Source organism: Scyliorhinus torazame, chromosome 11 (assembly GCF_047496885.1).
Source record: "Scyliorhinus torazame isolate Kashiwa2021f chromosome 11, sScyTor2.1, whole genome shotgun sequence".
NCBI classification, from domain to species: Eukaryota; Metazoa; Chordata; class Chondrichthyes; order Carcharhiniformes; family Scyliorhinidae; genus Scyliorhinus; species Scyliorhinus torazame.
In genome coordinates, this window is record NC_092717.1 from 60,294,136 (window position 1) to 60,315,465 (window position 21,330).

A 21,330-nucleotide genomic window follows, 5' to 3' on the forward strand; every position below is an offset into this window, starting at 1 on the left:
GATGGGGCCCTGTTGGTGAGGATTGGGAGAATTTACACTAACTGAGAGGGGAGTCTGGGGAGGACAGTCTGGAGAAGTTTGCAAGTGAAAGTGAGTGATAATGTGAAGCATACTACAGTGAATGCTCTATAACCTAGCACAAATGGCCTGAGAGTAGGGACCCACCTTATACCTGAGAAATTCACACTAGCTGCGAGCTTATATTTCTCACTTCATTTTATTTCTTCGCTTTTTAACTTTGCTGATTTTATAAATATACCAGTATTTAAAGCTGTACTGCCATTTTAAAATGCAAGTTCCAATCTTTTCAAATGACCTGTGTGCCATATACTATTCAGCTGGTTAAAATGTATTTTTATGCTGTTCGAAATAAATACTTTTTCTAAGTTTATGTTTTGGGATTATCTGTTTAAGATAAAATAGAAATCCAGAAATATAGAAAATAGAAATAGAAACAGGCCCTTCGAGCCTGCTCCGCCATTCATTATGATCATGGCTGATCATCAAGTTCAATACCCTGATCCCGCCTTCCCCCCATATCCCTTGATCCCTTTAGCACAAAGAGCTACATCTAATTCCTTCTTGAAATTACACATGTTTTGCCCTCAACTACTTTCTGTGGTAGAGAATTCCACAGATTCACCACTCTTTGAGTGAAGAAATGTATCCTCACCTCAATCCTAAAAGGTTTACCCCTTATCCTCAAACTATGATTCCTACTTCTGGACTTCCCACCATTGAGAACATTCTTTCTGAATCTACTCTGTCTAATCCTAGAATTTTGTAAGTTTCCACGAGACCCCTCTCACTCTTCTAAACTCCAATGAATATAATCCTAACCGACTTAGTCTCTCCTCATGTGACAGTCCTGTCATCCCAGGAAACAGCCTGGGAAACCTTTGCTGCACTTCCTCCATTGCAAGAACTTCCTTCCTCAGATAAGGACTCCAAAACTGCACACAATACTCCAGATGTGGCATCACCAATGCCCTATACAATTGCAGTAAAGCATCTCTATTGCTATACTCAAATCCTCTCGCTATGAAGGACAACATACCATTTGTCTCCTTTACTGCCTGCTGTACTTGTAGCGACTGAAGCACAAGGACACCAAGGTCTCACTGAGTATCCACCTCTCTCAATTTACATCCATTCAGATAATAATCTGTCTTCCTATTTTTGCTACCGAAGCGGATAACTTCACATTTATCAACATTATACTGTATCTGCCATGCATGTGCCCACTTGCTCAGCCTGTCCAAATCCCTCTGAAGCATCTCTGTATCCTCCTCAGCGCTCACCCTCCTACCAAACTTTGTATCATCTTCAAATTTGGAGATAATACATTTAGTTTCCACATTAACATATAATGTGAACAGTTGGGGCCCTAGCACAGATCCCTGAAGTACCCAACTAGTCACTGCCTGGCAATCAGAAAAATACCCATTTATTCCAATATTTTGCTTTCTGTATGCTAACCAACTTTCTATCCATCTCAAGACACTACCCGTAATCCAATGCGCTTTAACTTTACATATTAATCTTCTATGTGAGATCTTGTTGAAAGCCTAAATAAACCACATCCACCGGTTGTCCCTGGTCAACTCTACTGATCACACCTCCAAAGAATTCTAGTACAAAGAACAAAGAACAAAGAAATGTACAGCACAGGAACAGGCCCTTCGGCCCTCCAAGCCCGTGCCGACCATGCTGCCCGACTAAACTACAATCTTCTACACCTCCTGGGTCCGTATCCCTCTATTCCCATCCTATTCATGTATTTGTCAAGATGCCCCTTAAATGTCACTATCGTCCCTGCTTCCACCACCTCCTCCGGTAGCGAGTTCCAGGCACCCACTACCCTCAGCGTAAAAAACTTGCCTCGTACATCTACTCTAAACCTTGCCCCTCTCACCTTAAACCTATGCCCCCTAGTAATTGACCCCTCTACCCTGGGGAAAAGCCTCTGACTATCCACTCTGTCTATGCCCCTCATAATTTTGTATACCTCTATCAGGTCTCCCCTCAACCTCCTTCGTTCCAGTGAGAACAAACCAAGTTTATTCAACCGCTCCTCATAGCTAATGCCCTCCATACCAGGCAACATTCTGGTAAATCTCTTCTGCACCCTCTCTAAAGCCTCCACATCCTTCTGGTAGTGTGGCGACCAGAATTGAACACTATACTCCAAGTGTGGCCTAACTAAGGTTCTATACAGCTGCAACATGACTTGCCAATTCTTATACTCAATGCCCCGGCCAATGAAGGCAAGCATGCTGTATGCCTTCTTGACTACCTTCTCCACCTGTGTTGCCCCTTTCAATGACCTGTGGACCTGTACTCCTAGATCTCTTTGACTTTCAATACTCTTGAGGGTTCTACCATTCACTGTATATTCCCTACCTGCATTAGACCTTCCAAAATGCATTACCTCACATTTGTCCGGATTAAACTCCATCTGCCATCTCTCCGCCCAAGTCTCCAAACAATCTAAATCCTGCTGTATCCTCCGACAGTCCTCATCGCTATCCGCAATTCCATCAACCTTTGTGTCGTCTGCAAACTTACTAATCAGACCAGTTACATTTTCCTCCAAATCATTTATATATACTACAAAAAGCAAAGGTCCCAGCACTGATCCCTGTGGAACACCACTGGTCACAGCCCTCCAATGAGAAAAGCATCCTTCCATTGCTACTCTCTGCCTTCTATGGCCTAGCCAGTTCTGTATCCACCTTGCCAGCTCACCCCTGATCCCGTGTGACTTCACCTTTTGAACTAGTCTACCATGAGGGACCTTGTCAAAGGCCTTACTGAAGTCCATATAGACAACATCCACTGCCCTACCTAGTAGATTTGTCAAGCATGATTTTCCTTTCATAAATCCATGCTGACTTTGTTTGATTATACTCTGGGATGAAGATTATCAGGCCCTGTAGATTTGTCCACCTTCAATCCCATTAATTTCCCCAAAACCATTCCTTTACTAATACTAATTTCCTTCAGCTCCTCACTAAAACCGGTCTTTCTCAGAACTTCTGGTACATTATTCATGTCTTCCTTTGTGAAGACAGAAGCAAAGTGCGAATTGAGTTCCTCAGCCATTTCTTTGTTCCCTGTTATGAATTTCCCCGTTTCTGAATGTAAGGGGCCGACATTAGTTTTTATTAATCCTTTTCTCTTTACACACCGATAGAAACTTTAAGTCAGTTTTTATGTTCCCCACTTGTTTACTTTCAAATTGTATTTTCCCCATCTTAATCAATCCCTTGGTCTGCCTTTGCTGAATTTTAAACTGTTCCCAACCCTCAGGTCTATTGCTTTTTCTTGCTAGTTTGTATGCCTCTTCTTTGAATCTAAACTATCTCTAATTTCCCCTGCAAGGTGGAGTAGTGAAAGGGGTCATGTGACTTTTTTGGCTCCTACTTGACAACAAACCTGAGTGGCTAAGTTGCTATGGGGACAGCGAGACCCAGGTTGTTTTCCTGGGAAGAGGATGCATGATATTCACACCTGTAGACAACAGCAAGAAAATCTGTGGACCATTAGTCTCCAGGCCTCACGAAGGTGGGGGTATGGGGAGGGTGAGCAGCCGTTTGGTGTTAGGAATGACAGGTTTTATAAATGTTTGTACCTTAAACTGTGTATTTTATTTTAAGATAGAATGGAGTTGGGGGTCTAGAAAATAACTAATTTTCATTCCTACCTGTGTGCAAGACTCATGTGATTCATGTTGCCATGGAGATAAGCTTCGAGAGGGGAAGCCATTATAGGATGAGGATGCAGGTTTTCCTAAGGTTCCTCTGAATCTCTCAGACACGGTGGCCGGGATTCTGTGTTCCGGAGTCTAAGTGCTCCCATCATCGGAGAATCAGGACTGGTTTCCACTGGCGCTAGGAGCACCCCGACGTGCATTTGGAATTTCTTTTTTGGAAGTTCGGTTTTCCATAGCATTCCAGGATCCACACTGTAGTTGAGAGTGGCGGGATCTTATCTCTTGGTCAGGTTCCACACCTCTGAAATTTCTATAGTTTAGAGTAGAAGTTTCCTACTGAATAGCGTGTGAAAAATGTTGCTTTTAGTTTATTTTTTAGAGTGGAAGTCTTAAAACTTGAACCTTTCAGTCAGTCACTGGAAGTTCAATTTTAACATTGCTGTGATGTTGTTGAAAACAAGATGAAATATGAAAGTCTCAGAATCTCACAATTTATAGCATATTAAAGACACACTCCTGTTCCATGATGCTGTTTATTTTGGCCCTGGCCTTATGTCTGGCCTTCATTAGCTTTCTCCCTGTCATCAGTAAGGGTAAGTTTGTTAGTTGGTCATAATGTGTTCCCAACTATCCAGCATTTTTCGTCTCGTGAATTCTTCACTTTTATGAGTTGATATTAAGAGTTGAATTAAGATTTGATATATGTACTCCTACACTTGAAGCAGATTCCAATTTTCTTTCTATAGCTGGAAAATCATGGACGAGATTCTCCGACCCCCCGCCGGGTCGGAGAATCGCCGGGGGCTGGCGTGAATCCCGCCCCCGCCGGTTGCCGAAGTCTCCGGCACTGGATATTCAGTGGGGGCGGGAATCGCGCCGCGCCGGTTGGCGGGCCCCCCCGCGCGATTCTCCGGCCCAGATGGGCCGAAGTCCCTCCGCTAAAATGCCTGTCCCGCCAGCGTAAATTAAACCACCTACCTTACTGGCGGGACAAGGCGGCGCGGGCGGGCTCCGGGGTCCTGGGGGGGGCGCGGGGCGATCTGGCCCCGGGGGGTGCCCCTACGGTGGCCTGGCCCACCGATCCGCGGGCGGGCCTGTGCCGTGGGGGCACTCTTTCCCTTCTGCCTCCGCCACAGTCTCCACCATGGCGGAGGCGGAAGAGACTCCCTCCACTGCGCATGCGCGGGAATGCCGTCAGCGGCCGCTAACGCTACCGCGCATGCGCCGCCCGGAGATGTCATTTCCGCGCCAGCTGGCGGGGCACCAAAGGCCTTTTCCGCCAGCTGGCAGAATTTGTCCGGCGCCGACCTAGCCCCTTAAGGTTGGGGCTCGGCCCCCAAAGATGCGGAGCATTCCGCACCTTTGGGGCGACGCGATGCCCGACTGATTTGCGCCGTTTTGGGCGCCAGTCGGCGGACATCGCGCCGTTTCTGGAGAATTTCGCCCCAGAAGTTTAAGCTGCACTAATTTTGAATATACATTTTGATCAAGCTTTGTATGTTAGATTGTGTTATGACACCCTGGGCAAGTGCGGGTCAATTCCAATCCCACTCATCTCATGTCAAAACACAAGTGAATTAACCAATAATTCTTCAAAAAATACCCAGGGGCTGGATTCTCCGTCGGGCTGGATCCTTCGTTTCGCTGGCAGCACACTCACGCCCGCGGATTTCCCGATGGCGTGGGGATGCCCACAATGGGAAACCCCAACGGCCGGCTGCCGGGACAGAGAATCACACTGCCGGCAGGGGCGCTTCGCACCAGAAAAGGGTGTGGCAGTATGGAGAATCCCACCCCCAAAGCCTTTGCCCATGGCTTCCCAATAATTACGGTCACCAGGGGCGGGATTCTCCCCTACCGGTGGGGCATGGGGTCCCGGCGTGATGGAGTGGGCGGAACCACTCCGGCGTCGGGCCATGGCGAAGGCGGAAGATAAAGAGTGGGCCCCAATCGCGGACCTGGCCACCGTGGGGACACACTCCGGGGCCAGATCGCCCTGTGCCCCCCCCCCCCCCCCCCAGGACCCTGGAGCCCGCCCCCGCCATTCAGAAGGTGGTTTAAACCACGCCGGCTGGACAGGCATTCCAGCAGCTGGACTTTGGCCCATCGTGGGCCGTAGAATTGGCGGGGGTGGGCCCGCCGATCGGCGCGGCGCGATTCCCGCCCCCGCCGATTCTCTGGTGGCGGAGACTTCGGGACTCGGCAGGGGCGGGATTCACGCCAGCCCCCGGCGATTCTCCGACCGGTCGGGGGGGGTCGGAGAATCCCGACCCTGGTTTGTAAATGTAAACACGATTAATGTTTGTTTATACCAAGAACTATCATAGAAAAATGCAGTAAGTACAACTGGTTAACTACCACCTAACCCCTGACTTCCACTTTAACTGCCCCACCCTCTACCCACGTCCACCCTCTACCCACGCCCACCCTCTACCCACGTCCACCCTCTACCCACGCCCACCCTCTACCCACGTCCACCCTCTACCCACGTCCACCCTCTACCCACGCCCACCCTCTACCCACGTCCACCCTCTACCCACGCCCACCCTCTACCCACGTCCACCCTCTACCCACGTCCACCCTCTACCCATGCCCACCCTCTACCCACGTCCACCCTCTACCCATGCCCACCCTCTACCCACGCCCACCCTCTACCCACGCCCACCCTCTACCCATGCCCACCCTCTACCCACGTCCACCCTCTACCCACGCCCACCCTCTACCCACGCCCACCCTCTACCCACGCCCACCCTCTACCCACGCCCACCCTCTACCCACGCCCACCCTCTACCCACGCCCACCCTCTACCCACGCCCACCCTCTACCCACGCCCACCCTCTACCCATGCCCACAAGACAGACATACATAGTGGCGGGGCGGGGGGGGGGGGGGGGGGAGAAAGCATAAAGAAGCAATAAGGATGAAAGTCAAAAGATGATGAGTAGGATTCTCCTGACACGATCGGCAAATCCATGGACGTGAGTGCGCTGCCGGCAAAGCAGAGGGTCCCGCCGACGGAGAATCCAGACCGATAGTCTTTGGCTCAGATGGTGGTTCTTCAGCACACTTTCTTTACAGCAAGCTTGCTGATTAAAGTCTTTGGTTTACGGCAGGTAATGGTCTTCTTTGAAGAATCATTCATTCAGGGACCCTGCCGGTTAGAAAATACAGTACTCACAAACAGCAGGCTTTCTGGTGAAAAGCCTTGCACTGAATCCTCCGCACCCCGACGCCGAAATTGCGGCCGCGCAGGGGCCATTTCCATTTCCTCACACGGAACCGGGACCAGCGCCGGTTCCCCGATTCTGCGGACCCCAAAGAGCGGCATACTCAGAGAGAACGCTGCGCCGCCTAGCACCTGCCTGGGGCCATTGCTGGAGGTTCACTCCGCCATTCTCCACCCCTGACCGGCGTGGATGGATCTAATGTGGCCCTGCTGGTCGGGATACTGGCATCGCTTCTGCGGACTCAGTCCTAGTCGGGGGAGGGCCAATTGGAGGGCAGGGGGGGCCGGGCAATGTTTGTGTGTCAGGGTCGGGCCCCCGGCCAATCAGAGGGGGTCTATTTTCAGTGTCCAGCTCCGCGGTCCGAGTCCGCCATGGAGCATGGCGTGGCTGCTGGAGACCGCCACCGTGCGCATGCGCGTCTTCCGGCTAGATTGAGTGCGGGTCCCTGTTGGCCCCCTGCAGGGCTAGGAATATGTGGCCAGACTGGCGTGAAAGTCCACAATTTTGATGCCGGCGTGGGGACATAGACCTAATAATGGAGAATCCAGCCCATTACCTTTAATTCAAATCATTGATATACATTGTGATTAGCTGGGGCCCAAGCACTGATCCTTGCGTTGTCCCACTAGTCACAACAAGCCAACCTGAAAATGACTCATTTATTCCTACTTTGTTTTCTGTCCATTAACCAGTTCTCAGTCCATGCCAGTATATTTTCCCCAATCCCATATGCCCTAATTCTGTTTGCCAATCTCTTCTGTTGGACCTTATCAAAGGTTTTCTGAAAATTTAAATAGGCCACATCCACTGGCTTCCCCTCAACTATTCTGCTGTTACATCCTCAAAAAACGGCAACATATATGTTAAACATGATTATTTTGTTCACAAATCACTGCAGAAGGAGGTCATTTGGTCCATTGAGTTTGCACCGACCCTCTGAAAGAGCATCACACCTAGACCCACAGCCCTGCCCTATCCCCATCTAACCTTTGGACACAAAGGGGCAATTTAGCATGACCAATCCACCTAACCTGCACATCTTTGGATTTTGGTAGGAAACCGGAACTCCGGAGGAAAATCATGCAGACAGTGGGAGAATGTGCAAACTCCATACAAACAGGCAGCCAAGGTTGGAATCGAACCCGGATCCCTGGCACTTTGAGGCAGCAGTGCTAATCACTGCCGCCGTGCTGTCCTTGCTGACTCTAAATCTTAGTATTTTCTGAGTGTCCTGTCAGATAGATTCTAACATTTTCCCGACGACGGATGTTAGGCTATCAGGTCTGTAGTTCCTCTTAAATAGTGGGGTTAGATTTACCACTTTCCAATCTAAATATTGGGCAAATTAATGATCTAATACTATATGTTTGCCAATTTCTAGAGGTGACAGTTCCACTGCACCCAATCTTGACACATACAAAGTTTGGTGATCAGCAAACTGCCAGCTTTGTCGGTTGTGAGCACAAAAATTTCCACTGACGTGAAGAGGGTTCTGCGCTATCATAGATGCTGGGCGCAATTCAGCTTCTGCAGACTCAGTCCTGGTCGGGGGATCCGTTCGCTATGTGTGAATCACATGAGGGCTTCAAATCGCAAGCCACCCAACTCGCTCTGGCTGGTGAGATCAGGATCTCATCCTCGTGGGTGAGATCACGATCTGCATATTTAAATGAGCCGAATGCTTATTTAAATTCCCAGATGCCGGATTTACCTAGCACCTGGGACTCAATGGTTGCGCGTGCGAGATCTTGTCAAGGCGTTGTCTAGTACTTGTCCCCACAAACCAGGTGTAGCAACCCCTCAGGGTGTCTCATAGTCCATTGGAGACTCACGGGTGGTTGGGGACAGGGCAGACTGGCACTCTGGAACTACACTGGCACCCGGACACCTTGGCACGGCCAGACTGGCACCGTGACAGTGCCACCTTGCACTGCCAGGGTGCCTTGGTGGCACTGCCAGGGTGACAGGGACACTTCCAGGGTGCCAGTCTGACAGTGCCAGGGTGCTCAGGTGCTAGGTTGGCATAACTAGGGGTCAATTGTAGGGTGGGTGAGGGGGGTTGCCAGGGGCCTCGGGAAGGTTGGGGGTGAGGGTGGGGGATCCAGAATGCGGGGGGGGGGGGGGGGGGCACAGATCGGGGTTGCCGATGAAAATGATCCCCGATCTCAGAGCAGCCATTCCTGCTGGCGAGATCAGCTCGCCCAACTAATCCCTCCAAATGCGGCCTCGGTGGGGAGAAACTCCCGAGGCCTAAGAAAACATCAAAGTTGAATCGCGTGGTGTCTCCCGCCGCTGTGTCTGCCGAGAAAAACTCCACCAACCGTGCCCAAAAAGGGTTATGTCCGCTGTCTTTCAGCTGCAATGTTACATTTAGCTTGCCTTCTTTAGTTTATATAACAGATCCCAAGGTACAAGTTCAAAGAAGAACAGGCTTCAGGCCGATATTTATCCCTTAATCGGCATACCAAGGACAGATAAACTAGTCATTATTCCTGCTTGTGAGAGCATACTATGCATAAATTGACTGCTAAGTTTTCTACATTATTGCAGCAATTAGACTACTTCATTGTGTGGGGGTTGGTAACTCAATTGACTAAATGCATAGAATCTAGTGCAGAGTAACGCCAATGGCTTGGGTTCAAACCCTGTATCGGCTGCGGTAGTCCATGGAAGCCTGTCCCTCTGCTGTGCCCCATCTTTGATGTGGAGTGTGTCGTGTTGGGTGTTCTGATGTACAAACGACGATCCAACACGGCTGGAGATGGTGTAACTCAATTTTATTAACTACTTAACTAACAGCACACTGCTAACTTGGGTGCGTGCATTACCAGCTAACCTGTGGACCCTTTCCTATTACTATCTGGGTGAGGCACTCAGCACATGGTGAATGTCTGAGTGGCAGGCTCTGAGCTTGGTGCTCTGAGCTGGCTGCTGCTGGAATGAGCGGGAACTGTAGTGTCCCCTGTTTTTATAGTGCGTGTGCTCTCACTGGTGATTGGCTGCGATGTCCATCAGTGTGTGTTTGATTGCACCATGATATGCTGATCTAAATATCATGACAGAGTGGTGTTCTTCAAGTTACACAGTGAATTATTTCTCTCTAACGAGAGATGCCTTTGGTTTGTGGACTACGACAAATGATCACTTCATTGGCTTTAAAATGCTTTGGGGCATTTGGTGGTATTGAAGGATGTTTTTTGAGGAAGTGGATTGCAGATGTCTGCGAAGCTTTGTGTGGAAACATTACTCAATGATTTCACTCTTAATTGAACTAATTTTAATTTTAAGATAATATCCCTTAATCTGGATTCCTCCACCAGATGAAGTAGTTTCTTTGGGCGAAATTCTCCCCCAACGGCGGGATGTCCGCCGACTGGCGCCAAAGCCGGCGCCAATCAGACGGGCATCGCGCCTGCCCAAAGGTGCGGAAGGCTCCGCATCTTTGGCGGCCTAGCCTCAACATTGAGGGGCTAGGCCGACGCCGGAGGGATTTCCGCCCCGCCAGCTGGTGGAAATGGCGTTTGTTTCCCCGCCAGCTGGCGCGGAAATGCGGCGCATGCGCGGGAGCGTCAGCGGCCGCTGTCAGTTTCCCAGCGCATGCGCGGGAGCGTCAGCGGCCGCTGTCAGTTTCCCACGCATGCGCAGTGGGGAGAGTCTCTTCCGCCTCCGCCATGGTGGAGGCCGTAGCGGAGGCGGAAGGGAAAGAGTGCCCCCACGGCACAGGCCCGCCCGCGGATCGGTGGGCCCCGATCGCGGGCCAGGCCACCGTGGGGGCACCCCCCGGGGTCAGATCGCCCCGCGCCCCCCCCCAAGGACCCCGGAGCCCGCCCACGCCGCCTGGTCCCGCCGGTAAATACCAGGTTTGATTTACGTCGGCGGGACAGGCAATTCCTGGGCGGGACTTCGGCCCATCCGGGCCGGAGAATCCAGCGGGGGGTCCCGCCAACCGGCGCGGCCCGATTCCCGCCCCCGCCCAATCTCCGGGAGCGGAGACTTCGGCGGGGGCGGGGGCGGGATTCACGGCGGCCAACGGCCATTCTCCGACCCGGCGGGGGGTCGGAGAATGACGCCCTTTATATCTAGACTGTCAAATCTTTTTGACAGTTTAAAGGCATCGATTCAATCATCCCTCAACACTCCCAACTCAAGGAAGTACAAGCCAAGTTTATGCAATCAGTCTTTATGGTTTAACCTTTTATTCCCTGCTATCATTTTTGTGAATCTGCATTGTATTCCTTTCAAAACAGGGTGGCTTCCTTGAATCCTGGTGCCCTACATGGAATGTGGTACTCCAGATGGGGCTGGGTTTTCACAGTACCGCAGTATTGTTATGGCACAGAAGGAGGCCATTCAGCCCATTGTGTATGCACCGGCTTTCCAAATGAGGGGATGCGGTGGGCCAGCCAAACGTCCATTGACTTCCGACAGGTCTGGACGATGCTGGTGGTGCCGGAAGATCTGATCAAAATATCTTTTAGAGAAGAGATGAAAAATCCGCAAACCATTGCAATTTGAGTGACTGAGTGATGAAAACTATTGCAAAATGGAAAACAAAATCTCCTGAGGAGAATCATCACTGGGTTGATAAATTATCAGCTTGTCTTCTTTCCCTCCAGATGTAACCATTGGCGCCTTCATGTCAGACAGTGTGGTCCTTCTGAGGTAAGAACTGTTTACTTCTTGCTGCAGGCTGATTTCTCCTCACATTGATATTTTATACACATGTTTGTGCAAACTCTGTTAGATTCGATTGGTTTCGTACAAGAAAATAAAATGCTAAAAGTCTGAAAAAATGGATAATGTTAGAAATATGCAGCATATTCATATAGAATAAGAATAGAATTGCTGCATAGATTTATTATAGTGTTAAATTTTAAGATAATATCCCTTAATCTGGATTCCTCCACCAGATGAAGTAGTTTCTTTGGGCGAAATTCTCCCCCAACGGCGGGATGTCCGCCGACTGGCGCCAAAGCCGGCGCCAATCAGACGGGCATCGCGCCGGCCCAAAGGTGCGGAAGGCTCCGCATCTTTGGCGGCCTAGCCTCAACATTGAGGGGCTAGGCCGACGCCGGAGTGATTTCCGCCCCGCCAGCTGGTGGAAATGGCGTTTGTTTCCCCGCCAGCTGGCGCGGAAATGCGGCGCATTTTGGGGAATGTCCATGCGGGAGGGAGCAGATGTGAAACATGCTTTGCCCTGAGGTCACATTATTAATGTGGTATTAGACTGGATGGCTAATTAACAATCATCCAGCGTGAAATGCGCTGTGTGAAAGGCTGAGCACTGTCGAGGAGGATGGAAAGAGGGCGGACACAGGCCATATTCGGGGTGTTGGACCAGCCGGGTTGGAAACGGGCACTGAGGCAGATGCTGTAGCCTTCACCTCATTGATCGCCCGAAGGCGGATCCTGTTAGGGTGGAGATCAACCTCTCCATCCTGTGCCCTGGTGTGGCGGGAGGGACCTGCTGGAATTCTTAACGTTTGAAAAGATCAAATTTGAACTGAGGGGAAGGATGGAGGGATTCTACAATTCATGGGCGTTATTCATTATGCACTTTTGAGAATTGGATCGCATCGAACTTTAGGGTGGTTGGGGGTTGGGGGGGAGGGGGAACTGTGTGTGTTAATGGTGACTATGGGTGATTCCTGATTCCTCTTTATCATTTGTTTATGTTAACATGCGGGCTAATGTTTGGGGGTTTGGTGGGAGGATGGGATTGTTGTTATTGATATGGGGATTGACATTACATTCGTTACTGATTATTGTTTATTGTTGGGTGTTAATTTGGGAGAAAATGTGAAAAAGGTGGAGAATAAAAAAATATTTTTAAAAAGAGGGCGGACACCGAGAAAAGGGAATGTGCGCGCTGGCAGTTCCAATGTGCTCCCTCAGGGGGACAACCTCTGTGGAGCTATCTGAGGGAGCTGTAGGCCTGTAAAAAAATAAATGTCAGTGGAAATACTGTGCCAGGAGTGACCAGGCAGCGCAGTCATACACAAGGCTCAGTCCCCAGACACATTTGTTAATTTTATTTGAGCCCTGAAGATCGAGGTTGAAGCTAAAACGTAAAAGTCAGTCGGCCACCCAACAACTGTAAGAGCAGATGGGCCACATAAATTCCCAGTGAATTGCTGTTTCACTCGTTCAATATGATGCCTTGATTGTTGGTGGGCGTGCTTGTGACTTGCTTGCAAGTCCGCCCTCCGAAATATCGCCTGAGGGCGCGATGTCGCCGGGAGACGCACCTGATGTGTTCTCAGGTGATTTACGTGCTTCCAGGTCAGGCGTGCACCCAAACTTTATACTTAAATTCTGACCGCTGTATTTTCTTTTATTTGGGTGAAATATTGCTTCATCCGCATCGCATGTGCATTCTGTGTCCCCCCCCCACTGCAAGTGGCTTTGTGCACGGCATTCTATTCGTAGCAGGACGCAGATGGGGGCAGTGTGTGCCAGAAGGGTCTAAGTGGATGGCCATCTAATGTCATACAGCCCAATTGATATCACTGATGTGATATCAGTGTCCTAAGTTTAGAGAATGAATGCGCAGGAGTCATACTGAGCACAAAGGAAAATGGTTGCGGTTGATGGATCCCAATCATGTCAGCCCCAGGATATCACTGCAGGGGTTTCTCAGGGTCATGACCTCAGATCAACTAACTTCAGCTGCTTCATAAAAGACCTTCCTTGCATTATAAGGTAAGAAGTGGGGATGTTTGCTTCGCTGATGTTTGCACAATGTTCAGCACCATTTGCGACTCCTCAGATACTGAAGCAGTCTGGCCCACTGCAAGACATGGCCAGTTTTCAAACTTAGGCTGATAAGTGGTAAATAATATTTATGTTACACAAGTGCTGGACGATGACCATCTCCAACAAAGGCAAACTCAAACATCTCCCCATGGCATTCAATGGCAGTACCATTACTGAATCCCTCACTATCAACATCTTGGGGGGTTACCATTCACCAGAAACTGAACTGAACCAACCATATAAATACTGTGGCTACAACAGCAGGCCAGAAGCTGGATATTCTATGGCGAGTAACCTACCTCCTGGCTCCCCAACATCTAACCACCATCTGCCAGACACAAGTGAGGTGTATGATGGAATGCTGCCTGGATGAGTGCAGCTCCAACAACATTCAAGAAGATCAATACCATCCAGGACAAAGCAACCCGCTCGATTGGCATCCCATCCACCATCTTACACATTCATTCCCTCCACTACCATGGCTGCATTGTGTACTATCACTGCACTCGTGCACTGCAACAACTCAGCATGACTCCTTCAAAGCACCTTCCAAACCCATGGCGTGGGATTCGCTAGTCCGCCAAAGAACAAAGAAAAGTACAGCACAGGAACAGGCCCTTCGGCCCTCCAAGCCTGCGCCGACCATGCTGCCTGTCTAAACTAAAATCTTCTACACTTCCGGGGTCCATATCCCTCTATTCCCATCCTATTCATGTATTTGTCAAGATGCCCCTTAAACCAGCCGCGTTTTCCGCGACTCTCCATTCAGGCAGCCGGCCAATGGGGTTTCACATTGTGGCCACCCCACGTTGTCAGGAAACTCGCGGGCGTGGGTGCGCTGCTGGCAGACCGGAAGATCCCACCAGCGGAGAATTCCACTGATGGTCTTTAGCACCTGGAAGGACAAGGACAGCAAACGTACGGGAATACCACCACCTACAATTCATCCTCGAAGTCACCCATCAATCTAACTTGAAGCTATATTGCAGTTCCTTCACTGTCATCGGATCAATGGCCAGAATTCTCCGGTCAATGTGATTCCCTCTTCTGACAAGAGCGCACCCGCACCAGCAGGTTTTGCGGCAGCATGGGGTGCTCACAGTGGTAAACTCTATTGACAAGCGGCGAAAAGCTACGGCCGAGAAACACCCGGCTGGGGAACTGGAGAATCCCACCCAATTTCTCCAATCCAGCAGCACCTTGGGTGTACATACAATAGATCGACTGCAGCAGTTCGAGAAGGTGGCTCATCGCCACTTCTCAAGAGAAATTAGGGATGTAAAACAAACGCTGGCTTTGGCAGCAGTGCACGCATCCGATCAAAGAATAATAGAAAGGCAACATATTTCTACATCACTGTGTGCGCAGGCTCAGATATTCAAGACAGGCTCTGCACGAGCAATAAAAGGGCAGGCACCCAAATCGCAGGTTAAGTGATTTCTTGGAACTTCTTTTATTTTAAGGTGTCTGGAATTATTCTGCAGACGGCACTTGATTACTAATGATACATTAGCACTGCTGACCCTAATGTGATGTAATACATTTTGGGGTCATGATGTGGAGATGCCGGCGTTGGACTGGGGTGAGCACAGTACGAAGTCTTACAACACCAGGTTAAAGTCCAACAGGTTTGTTTCGATGTCACTAGCTTTCGGAGCGCTGCTCCTTCCTCAGGTGATGGCCGACATGTAGGTGACACCCCCCCCTGCGCATGCACGGGGATGACATCAGCAGCTGCTGACGCTCCCGTGCATGTGCGGCATGCCATCACCTGAGGAAGGAGCAGCGCTCCGAAAGCTAGTGACATCGAAACAAACCTGTTGGACTTTAACCTGGTGTTGTAAGACTTCGTACATTTTGGGGTGACAAACAAGACAAGGAAATATACAATAAATGGTCGAATACTGAGAAGTAAGAGGAAAAGAGGGCCTTGAATTTGTGTTTGTAGATTCTTCAAGATCACTATGAACCACTCCGGCGTCGGGCCGCCCCAAAGGTGTGGAATCCTCCGGAGTGGTTGGCGCCCACCGGCTGGCGTGGAAGGCCTTTGGCACCGTGCCAGCCGGGGCCGAAGCGACTCCTCCGGCTGGCGCAGATCCGCGCATGCACGGGAGCGTCAGCGGCTGCTGATGTCATCCCCGTGCATGCGCGGGGGGGGTGTCACCTACACGTCGGCCATTGCGGTGGCTGACATGGCCGGCACGTAGGAAAAGAGTGCCCCCATGGCACAGGCCCGCCCGCGGATCGGTGGGCCCCGATCGCGGGCCAGGCCATCGTGGGGGCACCACCCTGGGCCAGATCGCCTCGCCCCCCCCCAGGACCCCGGAGCCCACCCGCGCCGCCAGGTCCTGCCGGTAAGGGACCTAGTCCAATTTATGCCGGCGGGACTGGCATAGAACCAGCGGGACTTCGGCCCATCGCGGGCCGGAGAATCGCCAGGGTTGCCCGCTGACTGGCGCGGTGCGATTCCCGCCCCCGCCGAATCTCCAGTGCCGGAGAATTCGGCGGCCGGCGGGGGCGGGATTCACGTCGCCCCCCCAGCGATTCTCCGACCCGGCGGGGGGTCGGAGAATCCCGCCCAAGGTGACTATGTTGGCCAAAGGAATACTTCTTCTTTATTAGCCAGGGCATAGAACAGAAGAGTGGTGAATGGGGAGGTTATATTAGAACTAAATAAAATACTAATCATGAGTAACGTAAAATGTGTCCTCTGCTTATCTGACCCATTTTCCAGCGGAAGTAGTTTCTTTACTAACACTGCCAAAGCCTTTCATGATAATTAATCTATGAAATCTCTCCTGAATCTTCTTTTACTTCTTTACTCTAAGCAGAACAGTCCCAGCTTCTCCAATCTCTCCACGTTATTGAACTGTTACATTCCTGTAACCTTTTCAGTAATTCTGCTCTGCAGTCAAGGTCTTGGCATCTTTTCTATTCTGTGCAGAATTGGACACATTACTCCAGCTGAGGCCCGAATTGCAAATTATAAATATTTAACAAAGCTCCCTGCTTTAGCACTCCAAGTGTAGACCCTGACAAAACAACAGGACTGTGAGTGGGTCAGAAACCCATTGGCAGCTGCAGCAGTCTTTACAGTCTCGTTCTTTAATTGAGCCAGGGTTTCACATCCCATTTCTGAGTTTTTTGACCAATCAGGGAGGGGAGATAAGGTAACACTGTGGGCTGGATTCTCTGTTTCTGCGGCTAACTGCCAGCGTGAGAACCGTGGTGTTTCACGACCGGCAAATCGGCGCGAACCCCTCACCAATTCTGGTACCGGTGAGGTGTTAGCATCGGCGCCGACTGAAACACTCTTCTCCCGTGCCGATAATAACCGAAGAATGGCTGAGCATGCGCATGGATAACCACCTGCAGCAGTCGTGCCGTACAACATGGCGCCGGCTGTACGCAAAGACAACCCCCCATTCCCGACCCCACAGCCCATCTCCTGGCCACTCCCCCACCAGTCCCCCCCCCCCACGGCCAACGGCACGGATCCCGGCCGAGTGTAGCGGCGCTGGACACAGTCCGCAGCCACCACGCCGGGTTCACAATTTGTGTGACCAGATGTAGTCCATGCCGTCGGGAACTCAGCCCACTGGGGGTGGAGCATTGCGAGTGGGCCAGCCGATGAAGCATCGACGACACTGCGACTGCGCACGACGCGCGTCCTGATGACGCCATTTCGAACTGACGTCAAACCGGCGCCAGCCCCGATTTCGCCGTGGGAGTCCATTCTCCACCCAATCGCCAGACACGATTTTGGAATCGGGCAACAGAGAATCCCGTCCCGTATCTATTAAAGGAAGGATTCCTAATTAAAGTGACCCAGAGATGGGTTATTATGGCTCACCAGGCAGTGGCGTTTTGAGAGTGCGGCAGCCACAGGGATGGAGAGGAGACCTGGCAAGGCTGTACCCTAGGCGTCTCACTCTTATCTCATGGTCTTGCTCTGGGATCAGAGGATGGTAGTGAGGTGATCTTTCCAATGAAAAAAATAAGATAACCCTCCTGCCAAGCAGATGTCCAGGGAAGATGCCAAGGAAGTTAGCACAGTAAGATGTCTTACAACACCAGGTTAAAGTCCAACAGGTTTGTTTCAAACACTAGCTTTCGGAGCACTGCTCCTTCCTCAGATGAAGTGGAAGTTAGCAGAAGATGGGTGCTCCTTCCAAACTGGAGACAGTGCATCTGGAGGGTCCAGAACCTCAGGAGACCAGGAAAGGTGACTGTTATGACAGTGGTCAGATGTCAATATACATGCTTCGACCTTCCTAGCGTTTTTCTGTATAGCACTCCTCATTATAACACACCTTGCATCTCTACCCTTTTCTCTCGCTGCAAGCAGATCACACATCCCATTTGAGCAGCCAACACTCAAAGAACAAAGATCAGTACAGCACAGGAACAGGCCCTTCGGCCCTCCATTCCTGTACCAGCCATGTACCAACCTTTGCCAAAACCCTCAGTACGTCCTTGTGCCATATCCCTCTATACCCATCCCATCCATGTGTTTGTCAAGATGCCTTTTGAACACCGTTAATGTATCTGCTCCCACAACCTCCCCTGGCAACGCGTTCCAGGCACTCACCCCTCTGCGTAAAAAACCTGCCTCGCACATCTCCTCTAAACTTTGCCCCACGGACCTTAAACCTATGCCCCCTGTGACTGAGGAAAGAGTGCCTGCCCATCCACTCTATCCATGCCCCTCATAATCTTGTAGATCTCTATCAGGTCACCCCTCAACCTACATCATTCTAATGAATACAATCTGAGTCTATTCAGCCTCTCCACATAGCTAACACCCTCCAGACTAGGCAACATCCTGGTAAACCTCCTCTGCACCCTCTCCAAACCCTCCACATCCTTCTGGTAGCATTTATTCATCCTTAGAAATCTCCACATTGTTTAAAACTAATGCAGGAGTTTTGAAATGCAGACTGTTGTTGTGCCGGCAAACATAACAGCAGATCAAGTACAGCAGCCCACACAAACAACAAATGAATGGATTGTCAGATCAATGATTTTTTGGTGATGTCAGATGAGAGAAGGTTGTTATACAGGATTTCTGAAGAGCTCTGTCGTCTTTAAATAATGCCGTGGATCTTTTACATCGACTTGAAGAAGCAGGTAGAATTTAACTCCTCATCTAAAAGGCAGCACCACCATCAATGCTGCCCCTCCCTTAGCTTCAGGTACAATCCTTTAAAGTGGAACTTGAACCCTTGACTCAAGAGGTGAGATCCACTGAACCAAGTGTGGAGCCTAATAAGTAACCAGGACTAAAAGTTGTAAAACTAATAATATTAGCTGATTGATTTTGACAATTAACATGCAGGTAATTTATAAAAGCAAATAGATTAAATAATGCAACTCTCTTGTATATACTTCAATATTTCATGCATTATTATTTACATACATACATAAAAAGTAGGACCTCAATGGTAGTAATCTCAGGATTGCTACCAGTGCCACGTGATAGTCAGAGTAGGAATGACAGGATAGCTAGGATGAATACGTGGCTTGAGAGATGGTGCAAGAGGGAGGGTTTCAAATTCCTGGGACATTCGGACCGGTTCTGGGGGAGGTGGGACCTGTACAAATCGGACGGTCTGCATCTGGGTGGGACCGGAACCAATGTTCTCGGGGGTGTGTTTGCTAGTGCAGTTGGGGAGGGTTTAAACTAATGTGGCAGGGGGATGGGAACCGATGTAGGAAGTCAGTGGGGACAGAAACAAAAGGCAGGAAGGGAGAGTGTGTAAAGCATGACCAGAGAAAGCAGGGCAGAGAGCAAGGAAAGTCTACATTAAACCGCATTTATTTCAATGCAAGGGGCCTGACGGGCAAAGCGGATGAACTCAGGGCATGGATGGGCACATGGGACTGGGATATTATAGCTATGACTGAAACATGGCTAAGGGAGGGGCAGGACTGGCAGCTCAATGTTCCGGGGTACAGATGCTATAGAAAGGATAGAACAGGAGGTAAGAGAGGAGGGGGAGTGGCGTTTTTGATTAGGGAGAACATCACGGCAGTACTTAGAGGGGATATATCCGAGGGTTCGCCCACTGAGTCTATATGGGTGGAACTAAAAAATAAGAAGGGAGAGATCACCTTGATAGGACTGTACTGCAGGCCCCCAAATAGTCAGCGGGAAATTGAGGAGCAAATATGTAAGGAGATTACAGATGGCTGCAAGAAAAATAGGGTGGTAATAGTAGGGGACTTTAACTTTCCCAACATTGACTGGGACAGCCATAGCATTAGGGACTTGGATGGAGGGAAATTTGTTGAGTGTATTCAGGAGGAATTTCCCCCCCCCCCCCCCCCCCCCCCGCCCCTGTCTGCTGACGATTAATTTTCCGCAAAGAAGTCGACGAACGGTTGCCACCTCCGGGTAAACCCTAACAGTGACCCTCTCAAGGCGAACTTGATTTGTTCCAAACAGAGACAGCTAGCCATGTCCGATAGCCAGGTCTCTGACCTCGGGGGCTTTGAGTCCCTCCATGCTAATAGTATCCATCTTTGGGCTACCAGGGAAGCAAAGGCCAGAACGTCTGCCTTTTTCTCCTCCTGAATTCCCGGGTCTTCTGACACCCCAAAAATCGCCACCTCTGGACTCAGCGCCACCCTTGTTTTTAACACCGTGGATATGACGTCCGCAAACCCCTGCCAAAATTCCCTAAGCTTTGGACATGCCCAGAACATGTCGACATGGTTCGCCGGTCCTCCTGCACATTTTGCACACCTGTCCTCCACCCCAACGAATCTGCTCATCCGGGCCACTGTCTTGTGAGCCTGGTGAACAACCTTAAATTGTATCAGGCTGAGCCTGGCACATGTTGCGGACGCGTTGACTCTACTCAACACGTCTGCCCATAGACCATCCTCGATCTCACCTCCCAGCTCCTCCTCCCACTTGCGCTTCAGCTCCTCGGTCTGCGTCTCCTCAGACACCATAAGCTCCTTATAAATGTCCGAGACGCTCCCTTCTCCTACCCACCCTCTAGAAACTATCCTGTCCTGATTCCCCTTAGTGGTAGGAGCGGGAAGGTTAACACCTGTTTACGAAGGAAGTCCTGCATCTGCAGATACCTGAATTTGTTTCTCCTCGCCAACCCAAACTTTTCCTCCAGCGCCCTCATACTCGGAAAGCTCTCCTCTATGAACATATCCCCCATCCTCTCAATCCCCGCTCTTCGCCATAACCGGAATCCCCCGTCCATACTCCCCGGGGCAAGCCGGTGATTATCACAGATTGGGGCCCAGACCGATGCTCCCACATGCCTCCTCGATTGGCCCCAAACTCTCAGGGCCGCCACCACCACGGGGCTGGTGGACTACCACGCCGGCGGGAACAGCAGAGGCGCAGTTACCAATGCCCCCAGATGAAGTCGCCTCCATACGCACCCATGCCGACCCCTCCCCCACCACCCACTTCCTGATCATGGCTATATTCGCCGCCCAGTAATAGTTGCTAAGATTTGGCAGTGCCAGCCCGTCCTCTCCCCGACTCCGCTCAGGCATTACCTTCCTTACTCGCGGGGTCTTGCCTGCCCAGACAAAGCCCGTGATCACTCTGTTCACCCACTTAAAAAAGGACCGCGGAATAAAGGTGGGGAGACACTGAAA

General features: G+C 50.5%; 1 protein-coding gene across 1 annotated transcript in view; it reads left to right on the forward strand.

Annotated features, from left to right (window-relative positions):
- The window catches only part of itga9 (integrin, alpha 9), a 936,771-nt gene that overhangs the window by 274,162 nt on the left and 641,279 nt on the right, over positions 1–21,330 (forward strand). The window contains exon 13 of the mRNA XM_072467362.1: positions 11,559–11,604. Within this exon, the coding sequence (XP_072323463.1) occupies positions 11,559–11,604 (46 nt within the window). The remainder of the gene's footprint in view (positions 1–11,558; positions 11,605–21,330) is intronic.